The 16170-nt window shown below is 38.4% G+C and overlaps 1 protein-coding gene across 31 annotated transcripts in view; it reads right to left on the bottom strand.

Annotated features, from left to right (window-relative positions):
- The window catches only part of WDPCP (WD repeat containing planar cell polarity effector), a 559060-nt gene that overhangs the window by 40890 nt on the left and 502000 nt on the right, over positions 1 to 16170 (bottom strand). For 27 of the 31 annotated variants that reach the window (XR_013526575.1, XR_013526576.1, XM_035272444.3 and 24 more), the window contains 2 exons: positions 11920 to 11999; positions 9909 to 9940 (listed from right to left, as the gene is read on the bottom strand). The exons of the other annotated variants lie outside the window; for them this stretch is intronic. Coding sequence is in view for 25 of the 27 variants with exons in the window: in XM_035272444.3 (XP_035128335.1) it covers positions 9909 to 9940; positions 11920 to 11999 (112 nt within the window). In the remaining 2 variants the exon portion in view is untranslated. The remainder of the gene's footprint in view (positions 1 to 9908; positions 9941 to 11919; positions 12000 to 16170) is intronic. 31 annotated transcript variants of the gene reach the window in all.

The following is a 16170-nucleotide window of genomic DNA, read 5'->3' as shown; positions in this document are numbered from 1 at the left end:
CATAAAAAATCTATAAAAATAATCCATCACATAAACAGAACCAAAGACAAAAACCACATGATTATCTCAATAGATGCAGAGACAGTCTTCGACAAAATTTAACAGCCCTTTATGGTCAAAACTCTCAATAAACTAGTTACTGATGGATCATATCTCAAAATAATAAGAGCTATTTATGACAGATCCATTGCCAGCATCATACTGAATGGGCAAAAACTAGAAGCATTCCCTTTGAAAAGGGACACAAGACAAGGATGGCCTCTCTCACCACTTCAATTCAACATAGTGTTGGAAGTTCTGGCTGGGGCCATCAGGCAATAGAAAGAAAGAAAGGGTATTTGAATAGGAAGAGAGGACATCAAATTGTCCCTGTTTGCAGATGACATGATTGTATATTTAGAAAACCCCACTGTCTCAGCCAAAATCTCCTTAAGCTGATAAGCAACTTCAGCAAACCCTCAGGATACAAAATCAATATGCAAAAATTGCAAGCATTCCTATACATGGATAATAGAGAGCCAAATCATGAGTGAACCCCCATTCATAATTGCTACAAAGAGAATAAAAGGTATACAACAAGGGATGTGAAGGACCTCTTCAAGAACTACAAACCACTGCTGTAGGAAACAAGAGAGGACACAAACAGATGGAAAAACATTCCATGATCATAGTTAGGAAGAATCAATATTCTGAAAATGGCCATACTGCCCAAAGTAATTTATACATTCAGTGCTGTCCCCATCAAGCTAACAATGACTTTCTTTATGGAATTGGGGGAAAAAAACCACCTTAAACTTCACATGGAGCCAAGAAAGAGCCGCATGGCCAAGACAATCCTAAGCAAAAACAACAACAACAAAAAAAAAAACAAAAAAAGCTGGAGGCATCAAGCTGCCTGACTTCAAACTATATTACAAGGCTACTGTACCTAAAACAGCATGATACTGGTACCAAAACAGAGATATAGACCAATGGAACAGAACAGAGGCCTTAGATAGAATGCCACACAACTATAACCATCTGATCTTTGACAAACCTGACAAAAACAAGCAATGGGGAAAGGATTCCCTGTTTAATAAATGGTGTTGGGAAAACTGGCTAGCCATATGCAGAAAGCTGAAACTGGATCCCATCCTTACACATTATACAAAAATTAACTCTAGATGGATTAAAGATTTAAACATGAGGTCTAACACCATAAAAACTCTAGAAGAAAACCTAGGCAATACCATTTAGGACATAGGTATGGGCAAGGACTTCATAACTAAAACACCAAAAGCAATGGCAACAAAAGCCAAAATATACAAATGGGATTGAGGGAATGTATTTTCTTCCCGGGTCCACAAGGCGGCACAGTTTCAAAGCAAGAGCTTCCCAGCACCATACCTCCATCTATATGTCTATCCAGAGATTTAGAGGTCTTTAACTTCTGTGCACATGGGGGAAAAATATCAAAGATCAGTCACTCCAGGAGAAGTTTAAAGGAACTCCTTTCATAGACCAGGAAACTTAAATAGGGTGGGAATTTCTCCCAGGTTAAAAGTCCCCATTCACCACATCCAGACGGACTCCATATCTGGATTCCCTTCCACAACGTCGTGGAAGCCCTTTTCCATTCTCCTTTTTATCTTTCTGCCTAAATAAATCATTTTCTGCAAAACTCTTTGGGGTCTGATATTTACTTACGAGTGTACTGTGGCCGGCAGGGTCCTCTCTCCCATTCTTGGGCAAGTGAGGGACCAAGAGACTGGAAGAACACATTGTAGTGGGGAGCTGAGCCTCCCCTGTACCCCAGAACCTGGTCAGAGCATTGGTGAGCCAGCCAGGAGGCAAGAAAGCAAGTCAGAGTGGTGAGTTGGACCTCTCTCACTTGCAATCTGTCCTGTTGCCTTAAGGAAACACCAGGAGCAGCTGCGCCAAGCTGCAGGGACAGGGCCCAGCAGGGCTTGGTCGCTGATCGAGGCCCCAGCCTGTCTTTAAGGGGTGCGGGCCAGCCAGAATTAAAGGTGCAGTTTTTTTATTCTTTCCAAACTGGCTTTCTCCGTCCCTCCGCCCCCACCGCCCCTACTCTCTCTGCTTGCTCTTTGCTCTCTCCCTCGGCTGTTTTCTCTGAGCCAAGTACCTGTAGGAGGTGGGGCAGGCAGACGCCATCTGCAGAAACTAGGCGGGACCAGCCGAGTGTCCCGGCTGTAATCTAAGCCTGTAGGGGGTGGAGCCGGTGAGCACTCTCCCCAAGCTATTTGCTCGCCAGCCTCACATCCAGGCCGTAAACTGGGATCACCGAAACAGCTGCTCGGCCCAGGGTGGGCCCAGGCTTTTAAAAGACACATTCGCTGCTGTTGCGGGTGGGAGCAAAACAGCGGGGAGGGGACAAGGAATGGCCCAGGCCTGCGTGCGACCAGGGAGCGCAGTGACCTGGCACACAGCCTGGCAAGCCTCTCTGGCATCCCTGGTCACAGGCAGCAGTGTAAAGAGGCTCCCAAACAGGGATGCACCTAGCTTTCAATCTCACAGTGTCAAGCAGTTATTTTTCTTTCAGGGTGTTGTAATGAGCCAGCGGCTGAAGCAAAAATCAGCTGCTGGCTGGAAGTCCCGCCCGGCTTTTGGGTTCAGATTTCTGGAAGGCCCGGGCTTCCCCCTGGCGGCACCGCTGCAGGGTGCAGCATTTTCATTCAGGGATTAAGGAAGCTCTCCAGCCTTATTTTGGAAAGAATGGCCTCGTAGCACAGTGGGTGTAGGGCTGGGAGTCACAGGGTTGCTGGTTTAAATCTCTGGTGCAAACAGTCTTGAGTGGGGAAACCTTTTGGGGAATTCTGAAGCTGAAGGCTATAGGACTGTGTGTATTGTGTATAATTTGTCTTGCTTAGGATTGGCTGTCTCTAAGGCAGAACTTCTCCATCTAGAAGACCATAGTCAAAACGGGTCCTAGCATTTTTCCTATAATGGAAAATGGGGTCGGGGAGGAGGCCCAGGTCCTGAGGGCATTGTTTCAGCCTCAGCCACACAGCCCTGCCTTCTTTGAATTGTGTGCTCTGCGGCCCCTTCCTAGAAATTTACCCTCCTAGGACAGTTTTATAATCTGGCCTGTGTAAGTTGGACTTTTGCAGGGAATATTGGTACCCATCTCCCTAGCCTCACTGGCTTCATTCATGGACATGCTGGTACGAACCACCCATCCCAGCGATCCACGTCTTTATGGTGGTCACTAAAGGCATGCTGACAGTGAGTGTGAGTACCCATGGCACTGGTATTGTGATTAAGCCCAGCACTGGGAGGCCCAAAGATGATCACACATCTTAGGCATACAGAATACGAGGTACTGACTGGGAGACTCCCCAGATCCAGTGCCCTACCTGAGGGACACCTCAGATTGCACGACTGCAATTAATAACCAGGGACGTGGGCATCCCTTGTGTTCGATTTCAGATGGGTGCTACTCTTCCCAAAATAAAGTCCCCATTAAAACGTATCTTGGAGAACTGGGACTAACTTGACACATGATCTTTGAAGCAGCAGCAGCTCATTTTTCTCTGACAAACAGTGTGGCCAAAATACCCCTTGCTGAATGGAAAAACCTGGCCTCCTAAGGGAAATATAGATTATGACACTATTTTACAATTAGACTTGTTTTGTAAAAGCGAGGATAAATGGTTTGAGATCCACTATGTGCAACTTTTCTTTTCTCTAAGGAATAAACCTCAGCTCGGGCCTGTTCCCCATACCATTTAGCCGTCCTCAGGACTGCCTCCACATTTGGGACTCCCTGTAGCTACTACCTCCAGTGCCAACCAGGGCTCCTCAGCTCCTGTACCCCGACAGGAGCCAAGGAGTGCCGAGACAGCCAAGGCATTTCAGGCTACTAGGATGCCCAGACTCTGCCCCCTACAGGCAGTAGGAGGATTTGGCCCAACCAAGGTGCATACACCCTTTTCACTTTCGGACTTAAAGCAAATTAAGGTGGACTTAACGAAAGTTTTCAAAATAACCCAAACAAGTACATAAATGTTCTGCAGGACCTGGGTCAGTCCTTTGAATTAGCCTGGAAAGATACCATGCTATTGCTTAATCAAACTCTAGCAATGATAGAGAGTCTTCTCTAGCAGTGGCTCAAGAGCTTGGGGACACCTGGTACCTTAGTCAAGTACATGACCTAATGATACCAGAGGAAAAGGGTAGATTTCCTACAGGTAAACAAGCAGTCCCTGGCACAGACCTTCACTGGGATCCTGATTCAGAACAGGGGGACTGGAGCCATGGGCATTTCTTGACCTGCATACACTTGGGGGATTAAGGCAAACTAGGAAGAAGTCCATGAACTATGCAATGTTATCCAACATAACTCTGGGAAAGAAAGAAAACCCAACAGCTTTCCTTGAGCAATTGTGGGAGGCCTTAAGAAAGTATACTCCCTTGTCACCAGACTCCATCGAGGGTCAGTTAATTCTAAAGGAGAAGTTTATTACACAGTCAGCAGCAGATATTGGGAGGAAGCTCCAGAAGCTGGGCTTGGGGCCAGAACAGGGTCTAGCGTCATTACTGAACCTGGCAACCTTGGTGTTTTATAATAGAGACCAGGAGGAACAGGCTGAAAGGAACAGGAGAGACCAGAGGAAAGCTGCTGCCTTAGTCATGGCCCTCAGGCAAGCAGACCCAAGGGGCTCAAATGAGGGAAAGCCTCGGGTTAGCTACCAGTCTGGCAGAGTTGTTACCAGTGTGGTTTTAAGGGACATTTTATAAGAAATTGTCCCCAGAGGAATGGACCACCTCCTCATCCTTGCCCACTGTGCCAAGGAGATCACTGGAAAGCACACTGTCCCAGGGGACAAAGGTTCCCAGAACCTGAGGTGTCTGATCAGATGACCCAATTCCAGGACTGAGTGTGCCCGGGGTAAGTGACAACTTGTATCATCACCCTCATTGAGCCCTGGGTAAAGCTGACCATAGAGGGCCAGGAAATTAATCTCTTGGACCCTGGCATGGCCTTCTCAGTATTACTCTTCTGTCCTGAACAGTCTGTAACTGTCTGAGGGGTCCTAGGACAAGCAGTCTCCTGATATTTCTCTAAGCCCCTAGGAGATGCATTAGGGATAGCCCTTTCTTACTAATGATTTTGTATTAGACAAGGAAACAGATCTAATAAAAGATACAACCTCCTTGGCTAAGCACCAACAGGCCCCAGTGTCCCAACAGCAGTTGGGCTTTCCTGTTTAGAGTGGGGATCGAGAAAATGTATTCTCTTCCTGGGTCCACAAGGGGCACAGTTTCAGAGGAAGAACTTCCCAGCTCCATACCTCCACCATGTCTCCATCCAGGGTCTTAGAGGTCTTTGTTTAACTTTCACATGTGTGGGAAAAAAAATCAAAAGATCAGTCACTCCAGTGGAAGTTTAAAGGAACTCTTTTCACAGGCCAGGAAACTTAAATGGGGTGGGAATTTCTCCCAGGTTATAAATCCCTGTCCCCCACATCTGGGCGGACTTCATATCTGGATCCCCTTCCACAGTCTCGTGGAAGCTCTTTTTCATTCTCCTTTTTCTCTCTCTCTGCCTAAATAAATCACTTTCTGCGAAACTCTTTGGGGTCTGATATTTACTTACTAGTGCACTGTGCCCGGCGGGGTCCTCTCTCCCATTCTTTGTTGAGTGAGGGACCAAGAGCCTGGAAGAACACATCATAGCGGGGAGCTGAGCCTCCCCCATGCCCCGGAACCCAGTCACAGGATCTAATTAAACTTAAAAGCTTCTGCACAGCAAAAGAAACTATCAATAGATTGAACTGGCAACCAACAGAATGGGAAAAAATTTTTGCAACCTACCCATCTGACAAAGGGCTAATACCCAGAATCTATGGAGAATCTTAAATTTACAAGAAAAAAAAACCATCAAAAATTGGGCAAAGAATATGAACAGACACTTTTTTTTTTTTTTTGAGACAGAGTTTCGCTCTTGTTACCCAGGCTGGAGTGCAATGGCGAGATCTCGGCTCACCGCAACCTCCGTCTCCTGGGTTAAGGCAATTCTCCTGCCTCGGCCTCCCGAGTAGCTGGGATTACAGGCACGCGCCACCATGCCCAGCTAATTTTTTTATTTTCAGTAGAGACAGAATTTCAGCATATTGACCAGGATTGTCTTGATCTCTTGACCTCGTGATCCACCTGCCTTGGCCTCCCAAAATGCTGGGATTACAGGCTTGAGCCACTGCGCCCGGCTGAACAGACACTTTATGCAGCCAATGAACATGAAAAAAAGCTCATCATCACTGGTCATTAGAGAAATGCAAATCAAAACCACATTGAGATACCACATCACACCAGGTAGAATGATGATCATTAAAAACTCAGGAGACAACAGATGCTGAAGAGGATGTGGAGCAATAGGAATGCTTTTACACTGTTGGTGGGAGTGTAAATTAGTTCAACCATTGTGGAAGACAGTGTGGCAATTCCTTAAGAATCTAGAAATAGAAATACCATTTGACCCAGCAATCCCATTGCTGGCTATATACCCAAAGGATTATAAATCATTCTCTTATAAAGACAAATGCACATGTATATTTACTGCAGCACTATTCACAAGAGCAAAGACTTGGAACCAACCCAAATGTCCATCAATGATATACTAGATAAAAAAATGTGGCACATATGCACCATGGAATATGATGCAGCCATAAAACAGGATGAGTTCAAGTCCTGTGTAGGGACATGGATGAAACTAGAAACCATCATTCTCAGCAAACTGACATAAGAACAGAAAACCAAACACTGCATGTTCTCATAAGTGGGTGTTGAACAATGAGAGCACAGGAACACAAGGAGGGGAACATCACTCACTGGGTCCTGGGGGGTGGGATGCTAGAGGAGTTATAGCAGGGGACGGGGGGTTTGGGGAGGGATAGCAGTAGGAGAATTACCTAAGGTAGATCATGGGGCAATGGTTGCAGCAATCCACCATCATGGTATGTGTATACCTATGTAACAAACCTGTACAATCATGTACCCCAGAACTTAGAAGTATAATAAATAAATTTTAAAAAATTGTATGGAACTAGATTTATATGTGGAAACCATAAAGACAAACAAGGGAATAGTTAAGACAAAATTTAAGACTGATAGTAAATAGAAGAAGAATGTAACTGAGGAGGGGGACCCCGGGGAATTCAAAGGTACTGGTAATGTTAATGGTTTTCTCTCAATGGTGGGATGAAAGTGATTTTTATTTTTTTATTTTTTGGCTTTCCATATTGTCAGAAATGTAGAGAAACCCCTACATGACATCACCTCTCTGAAATACATGTATGTGTGGCTTTCAGAGAGGTGATGTCATGTAGGGGTTTCTCTAGAGTTGTGGTTATTAACTAGGAATGACTTTTTACTATCCTCCTCCCTGCAGGAGACATTTGGCAATGTCTGGAGAATTTTTGGGTTGTCTTGACTGCGTGGGGAAACTACCAGCATTCAGTAGACAGAGGCCAGGGATTGCTGCTAAACATTCTACAATGCACAGGATGGCCCAACAGCAAAGAATTATATGGCCGAAAATGTCAACAGCACCAAGGTTCAGAAACCCTGGTCTAAGAGACAGACTGTTTGGGTTTGAATTCCAGCTTTATACTTTACAAGCTGTGAGACTATGGGAAATTACTTAATCTCTGGGTCTCAGTTTCATAGTTTATATGAGGCTAACAGTAGCATCTGTTTCATAGGTTTGTTGTGAGAATTAACTGAATTAAAACATAAGGTACTGAGTCCAGAACCAGATAAATGAGTACTTGATAAATGCTAACAATATTTTATTATTGTTTTTGTTGAATATATTCAATTGGTTGAGAAAAAAAGTTGAAAAAGAGCTGATCAAGAGAAATACGTTGAAAAATAGTTATTACAGCAATAGAAAATTATGCAAAGACATGCATATGCACAAACACTAAAATGCAGCATGTGGAAATTTCAAATGAGAAGAGCTTTACAAGCAATAATTACAGTCTGTTATAATCCGTATCTTATCTGTACTTAATGGCAATTTCTAAACAAGAAGCCAGAGAACTGAACATAAAGTGTGTATTAATTAGTGCTAGTCTGAATTTAAGCTATATTAGTAACTGAACTCAAAGTCTTGTGACAGATTAAATTACAAAAATCATTCTACACTTTAGTACACAAACTGGTCTTTCCCTTATTCTCTATAAAAACCCAGAAAGATCCTTGAGAAGTCAGTTTCTTGATTAAATTTCATGTACACTTGTGTATTCCAGTGGATGTGTCTGTAAAGTTTTGACAGGATACTGTATTTTTGTTTGTATGTTTATTTTGAGACAAGGTCTCACTCTGTTGCTTAGGGTGGGGTGCAGTGGTGTGATCTCAGCTCACTACAGTCTCCAGCTTCTGGGCTCAAGTGATCTTTCCGTCTTAGTCTCCTGATTGGCTGTGACTACAGGTGCACCTTTTTTTATTTTTAGTAGAGATGGGGGTTTTGCCATGTTGCCCAGGCTGGTCTTGAACTGCTGGGCTTAATGCAATCCACCTGCCTTGGCTTCACAAAGTGTTGGGTGTGAGCCACTGCACCTGACCAGGATGTTATTATTTTTTTTAAAGAACTATTCTAAAAATATAAGCTATTTAAAATATGTACAATTTATGGTAAAGTTTCTTGAAGCTTTAGTGAATTTTTAAATTAAATTTTTAGGCATGTATAGTCAACTGTATTTTCAAGCAAATAAAAATCTTTATTTTTAATACAGGTATGTCCAGAAAGAAGTAGATTGAAGCAGTGATACTGATTTTTACTATCATTAGTATAGTTCCATATAGTTAGCAAAGTCCTACACATTCATGTTCACAAAAGAGCTTCATAAAAATCCCATGGAGTGTGTGGAATTATCTCTATTTTAGAGATGAAGAAGTTGAGGCTCAGAGAGATGAAATGATTTGCCCAAAGTTATAAAGCTAGTAACTGTGGGACTACCATTCAGACTGAAGTCTCAAAATAAATCCTAGCCTTTCTGAAATTGGTATAACAGGATATTGCTGTTTATTCTCAAAATGAACTGCGATGCAATGTCAGGGTCAGACACAGACAGGGGTTCAGAACTACTTGCCAGATGTGATATTTTATATGCATTATTTATAAAAATTATATGTAAGTAAAATAGATTGGATAATTTCATCATTATTATACAGCTTTGATTTTTAAATAATTTATTTTGAATAATTTCAAACATATACCAAAGGGAGAATGACATGTGTAAACTGCTATATTATGCACTACCCAGTTTTATCAATTATCAACTCCTGGCTACTCTTTTTTTTTTTTCTTCTCTGACAGTCTTGCTCTGTTGCCCAGGCTGGAGTGCATAGCACAACCTTGGCTCACTGCAACCTCTGCTTCTGGGGTTCAAGCAGTTCTCAGGCCTCAGTCTCCTGAGTGCTGGGATTACAGACACAACCACCACGTCTGGCTAATTTTTAAATTTTTAGCAGAGATGGAGTTTTGCCATGTTGGCCAGGCTGGTCTCAAACTCCTGACCTCAAGTGATCTGCCTGCCTCAGCCTCTCAAAGGGCTGGGATTACAGGTGTAAGCCTGGCCAACTCCTTGTTACTCTTAATTCACCTATATCCCTTCTTCCCCCTACTGAATCATTTTGAGTCAACTTCAAGATATGTAATTTCATTTGTACATATTATGCACAATTTTATTTTTAAATAGCTTTTAAATAATATTTACAACTTGGGTATACTGAAAAGCTGAATGGCTTTTTAGAAGCTATTAGTGTAGTTAATGTAGACCAATTAATGTAATGTAGTCCAGTTAATGTAGACCAACAGATAGCATTTCTTGAGTTCAAAATAATCACAAACATTATGCTTTTCTCTTCGAATTTAAATGTCTATTATTAAACAGAAAGTGTTTTACCTGTTCTCTGCAGTCTTCACCCAGTTCTCTTTCTAAAATAAAAGATTACAACAATTATCTTTAAAATCTAATAAAGGACCTTAATAAATATTGTTTATAAAACTAAAAACAGAAATGCTTAAAATAATAACAAATAAATTAAAATGCTGAAAACTGTAGAGAAATCAAAAGCCAAACCTTAACATAGTATGAAAGTACCCATTATTTTCACACATACATGTATGGCTAATACATGTACCGAAATCAAATTAGTAGCTATGCCTATATAGTTCCTTTTGTTCTTAAAGTGATGCCTTAAACTAGCAAGGCAAGTAAGTTTCAACTAAATGCCAGTTCTGGTTGATTAATGGTGGTTACCCAGGGAACTGTGTTGAAGTTTTATGAGGCCATTTTCTTTTTTTTTTTTGGCTCAATAGGAAAGAAAGCTATAATTGATTAAGTGTTATACCTGCTGACCTTTGCTCAGTGCATCAAAATGATGCTTTAAAAGGAGGCATCCTTATATAACTTTATATGCTGAGGAGAAAGAACTGTCATTACTGCCACAATCTAATTTCTCATTATTGATGAATATTAACGAGCAGGCATTCATTCTCAAATATAAGAAATTACATATTCTCATTTTGAAACAAGGAATTTGGTATAATTTGTGGTGTTTATAAATTCCAATTATGTTTTTCATCCCTTATAGCACTTAGTGTGTACATACACCACACATTTGGTACTAGGCTTATATCATTTATTTAGATTATCTTCCTAGGTAGATTATATGTTTACTGAAGGCTTTTGGTGGTATCTTAGTCTTCCTTGTCCTAGCACCAGCTAATGCCTTGATGATAATTGTATTTCTGTATATACACATGTTACTTGCCTGTCATTATCTCTAAGTTACTTGCTATTTAAGAGTATTTCTGTATAGTCTGGGATGTTTTACTACTGAGAATTAGGTATTTTAAAACGATTAATGGCCAAAGAATTGCTTTAATTGTTTATTCACCTGCCTGTCCTGTATAAGAATCATTCTATTTAAGTTTTTATTTCATAGGTGAGGATAAGTGAAAAGGTGAAGTAACAGTATTTTAGATTAGAGTTAGGACTATATAGGCTTTTGACTTCAGTTTACGAAAACAAAAACAGTGTTCACTATATGCTTGGAACTATGTGATACTTCTTAAAAACTCATTTTCTTTCCTAACCACCTTTCTCAGATGCTGAAGTTACTCTCATGTATTTCCTTCCCTAGACACTCCAGAAGAAAAATTCCATTTAAAGACTGTTAACTCTACTTGCCTCTATTGTCTTTCTTTTTCGGTATTTCTGTTTCTTCAAAATTTTGCATTTCAGAGTCTCAAAGACAATATAGCTGAGTTAACCCGTTCTCAGAGGGAAAGGTAAAAAAATGAGTTGCCCAAGTTAGATTCATTTTTAGGGGATAGTGAGAAGGGAACATAGAATACTCAAATGTTTACTACTTTTGTCCCCTCACAGTTATCTATATATTATTTGTGTTTTCTATCTCTGCAATTTCTTCTGCATATTGAAAATTGACTTATCTTTGAAGGCCACCTGTTCAGCTGGACATCTTGGCTGGGAGTGATTGCTCTGTTATTGTGTCTTGCTTTCTTTTTTGGTATCACTTTTAGGGAGTATGTTACATGGCTACTTTGTGTTACAGTATTTACTATACATAGTATATACTATAGTATATACTAGCAGGATTGAGAGCTAATTACAAATGCAGAGCCATAGGCTCCAGCCCAGATCCACTTAATCAGAATAAACTTTTTAACAAGATCCCCAAATTTATATTTACTTGTATGAACAATGAAATTGAGTCTTTTTAATAATCAGGCAACTTGGTATTTTATGTCAACCACAAGCTGTTTTATAACATACCCACTAGAAATTCTTAGGAGTCTCTTATTTTTATTAATTAACTGAAACTTCTTGCAAGCTGTAACATAGTTTTTCTGTTATACTTTGAATACTTGGGTGTTTTGAATGCCATTACCTTCTGCATTATAGGTATTAGTCATCAAAGATCCAGAACAGATGTCTTTTTCAAGTTCATTTCTTCTGTCCATTACTTGTCTGCAATATATGGGATTTTTTAATTGGAAAAAGGATTAAAAAAGAAAATTTTAATGTTAGGTATGTTATAAATTTTAAAGTATTAAAATAATTTCAAATTTCTGAGTTTTAAAAAAATGTAATTAAAAAATTTCTCTAAAAACTTTCAACACTATAGTAATAATTTAAATACTATTATATTTAAAAATACAGAATGCCACTTTAAATTTTTCCACCATTAAATATTTTACAAGACATTTCAAAGAACAACTAAACTAAACTTTAAGTACAAATAATGTATTTTACATATGAAGTTTTAAGAGAAACAATCATGGAAACCAAATGTGATGCTCTGAACTCATGGTTATTACAAAATTAAAATGAATTATAAAGTTTTATAAACTTTTAAAAGTAATTCACTTTTGGTGTAGAAAATCCCCCCAAAACATAGAAATGGAATAATATAAATATCCAGAGCTGTTCTCTGGATATTTAGCTCCTCTACTTATTATTATGCATCTTTTAAAAAATAAAACTGAGATACTACTGTCTTGTGAAATTTTATGTCATCATCTTTCACTTACATATTTTTTATTTTAAAATGTGTAGTTTAAATTATATGTTAAAATTGACTTTGTTAAGGTATAGCATTTTATGAATTTTAACAGATATTTAGATTCTTGTTATTACCATTATAAACAGAATATAGAACAGTTTCATCATGCCAAAAAAACCTCCCTTACATGCTTCAGTCACACCCCCTCAACCTATATAACCTGGCAACCACAGAAATCTCCATAACTATAGGTTTGACTTTAAAAATGTCATATAATTGGAATTATACCATATAAACTTTTGTTACTGGATTCTGTCATACAGTATAATGCCCTGATATTCATCCAAGTTGTTAAATATGTATCAATGGTTCACTACTTTTTATTGCTGAGCAGTATTCCATTACAAATGTGTGTAGCAGTTTATTCACCTGTTGAAGGGTATTTTTCTCAGTTTTTGAAAATTATGAATAAAACCGCTATAAGCATTTATGTACAGGTTTTTGTGTAAACATGTTTTCACTTCTTTAGTGTAAATACTTAAAGAGATTATTGAATCATATGGTAAATACATGTTTAACTTTATAAGAAACTGTGAAACTGTTTCCCAGAAGAGCTGTACCATTTTGTACTGCATCTCATGCAACAATGAATGAGAGTTGAGTTACTTTGCCCCATCCTTACCAGCACTTGGAATTGTCAGTAAGTTTTTTTTAATTATAGACATTCTAATAGGTATACAGAGGTATTTCATCATGGTTTTAATTTCCCAAATAGCTAATGATATGAAATCTGTTTGTTTGCTATTCATATATCTCCTTACTGAAATGTCTGTCCAAGTCTTTAGACCATTGTAATTGGGCTATTTGTTTTTACACTGTTGAGCTTTGAGAGTTCTTTATATATTCTGGATACAACTCCTTTGTTGGATATGTGACTTGAAAATATTTGCTCCCATGTAGCTTGTCTTTTCAGGCTTCTAACAGTGCCTTTTGAGGAATAACAGTTAATGAAGTTATTAATTTTTAAAAAATGAATAGTACTTTTGGTGTCTAGTTGGAGAATTCTTTGTTATTCCCAGGTCACAGATATTTCCGCCTATGCTTTCTTTTAAAAGTTTGATAGTTTTACATTTTATATTTAGATCTATAATTTATTTTTAGTTAACTTTTGAGAGTAATGTATGAGGTTTAGTTTGAGATTCTTTGTGTGTCTGTGTGAGCATAGATGTCCATTGTTCCAATACCATTTGTTGAAAAACTATCCTTTCTTCATTGAATTGCCCTTGTACTTTTGCCAAAATTCAGCTGGGCATATTTATATGGGTCTATTTCTGGGTTATATGTTCTGTTTCATTAATCTGTGTGTCATCTTTTTACTAATACCATAATTTCTTGAAGAGTTATATAGCTTTAGAGTTGGGGATTGCAAACCACAGTCCATAGGCCAAATCCAGTTTATACATATTTAGTAAATAAAGTTTTATTGGAACACATTCATTTTATATTATCTATGGCTGCTTTCTTGCTATGATGACAGAGTTAAATAGTTGTGACAGAGACTATGTGGCCTGCAAAACCAAAATTATTTACTAAATGGCCCTTCATAGAAAATGTTTGTCAACCCCTGCTAAGATCATGTATGATTCTTCCAACATTATTTCCCTTTTTCAAAATGGTTTTTGTTATTCCAGTTTCTTTGTCTTTTTATATAAATTTTAGAATCAGCTTATTGATATATTTTACAAAATCCTTCTGAGATTTTGATCAGAATTGTATTAAATCTTTAATCAGAAATCTTTAGATCAGTCAGGAGACAGCTGACATCTTTACTATATTGTGTCTTCAAACCATAAACATGTTACATCTCTATTTATTCATTTTCTAAGGCAGAGTCTCACTCTGTTGCTCAGGCTGGTGTGCAGTGTTAGGATCTTGGCTCACTGCAACCTGCACCCCTTGGATTCAAGTGATTCTCCTACCTCAGCCTCCTGAGTAGCTGGGATTACAGGTGCCTGCCACAATGCTCAGCTAATTTTTTTATTTGTAGTAGAGACACGGTTTTGCTATGTTTGCAGTCTGGTCTTGAACTCCTGACCTCAGGTGTTCACCTTGGCCTCCCAAAGTGCTAAGGTTATAGGTGTGAGCCACTGTGCCTGGCCTATTTATTTTAATCTTTTTTGATTTCTTTAAACAGTGTTTTATAGTTTTTAGCATACAGATGGAGGGTTTGGTTAGACTTATAACAGTATTTCATTTATTTTGGAGCTACTATAATTTAAAAAGCTTTTTTTGGTTTTCAGTTCTACATTACTAGTATGTAGAAATACAATTGACTTTTGTGTGTTGATCATATATCTTATGACGTTGGTAAATGCACTTATTAGATGTAGGAACCATTTTGTATGCAAAAAGCGATGGTTTCATTTATTCTTTTCCAAGCTGTGTTTTTTTCTTGTTTTTCTTGCCTTATTACACTGTCTAAGATTTTTAGTAGAGTGTTCCATAAGAGTGGTAACAGTGGACATCTTTACCATGTTTCCAATCTTAGGAGGAAAACATTCAGTTTTCCTCTATCAAGTAGGGTGATACCTGTAGTATTTCTTTTTTTCCTTCTTGGTAAAAACTCTCTATAGTTTGAGGAAGTTCCCTTCTGCTTCTGCTTTACTGAGTTTTTTTTTTTTTTTTTAATCATAAATGGGTATGGAATTTTGTCAGACATTCTTTTTCTTCCAGTTGATCTGATGAGTTGATTTTTCTTACTTATACTGTTAAAATCATGGATTACATTAATTTTTGAATACTGAATAAGCTGTGCATTCCCAAGATAAATCCCACTTAATTCTGGCATATTATTATTTTTATACATTACTAAATTCTTAATCCCTGTTGAGGATTTTTGCTTCTATATTTATGAGAGATACCAGTCTACCGTTTTTTGTACTGTTCTTTTTTTCCTTTATAAAAAAATTCCATGGGACTGCTTGATATCTTTTATTGTACTGTCCTTGGGCAGTAGCCTCAGAAAATGAGCTGGGGTGTGCTGCATCATCTTACATTTTCTGAAAGAGATGTGCACAAATTACAGTATATTTTTCTCTCAATGAATTCACCAGTGAAACCATCAGGACCTGGCGATAGCTTTCATAGAGGTTTTAATGTTTGTTTTAAACTACAAGTTTAATTCTTTTAATAGCCTTAAGATTCAGGTGATCTCTTTCATTTTCAGTCAGTTGGTAGTTTGTGATTTTCAAGAAATTATTTCATTCAAACTATGTTGTTAAACTTATTTACATACAGTAGTTCATGACAATATTTATTATCTAGTTAATGTCTGTAAGGTTTAATATGATATACCTTCTTTGATTCCTGATATCAGTAACTTATGTCTTCTTTTTCTCTTTGTCTTTGAGTAGTTTTATCAATTTTGTTGATCTTTTCAAACAGGCTTTTGACTTTATTATTTTTCTGCTTTCAACTTCAATGATATATGCTCTTTATTATTTCCTTTCTTCTGCTTCCTTTGAGTTTACTTTGCTTTTCTTCCTCTAGTCTCTTTAGATGGAAGCTTAGATTGTTTACTGAGACATTTCTTTTTTTAATATAAGCATTTAATGGAATAATATTCTTATTTTAATC

This window comes from Callithrix jacchus, chromosome 14 (assembly GCF_049354715.1).
Source record: "Callithrix jacchus isolate 240 chromosome 14, calJac240_pri, whole genome shotgun sequence".
NCBI classification, from domain to species: Eukaryota; Metazoa; Chordata; class Mammalia; order Primates; family Cebidae; genus Callithrix; species Callithrix jacchus.
The sequence above is the reverse complement of the archived record's forward strand: the minus strand, read 5'-3'. Positions and strand labels throughout refer to the sequence as shown.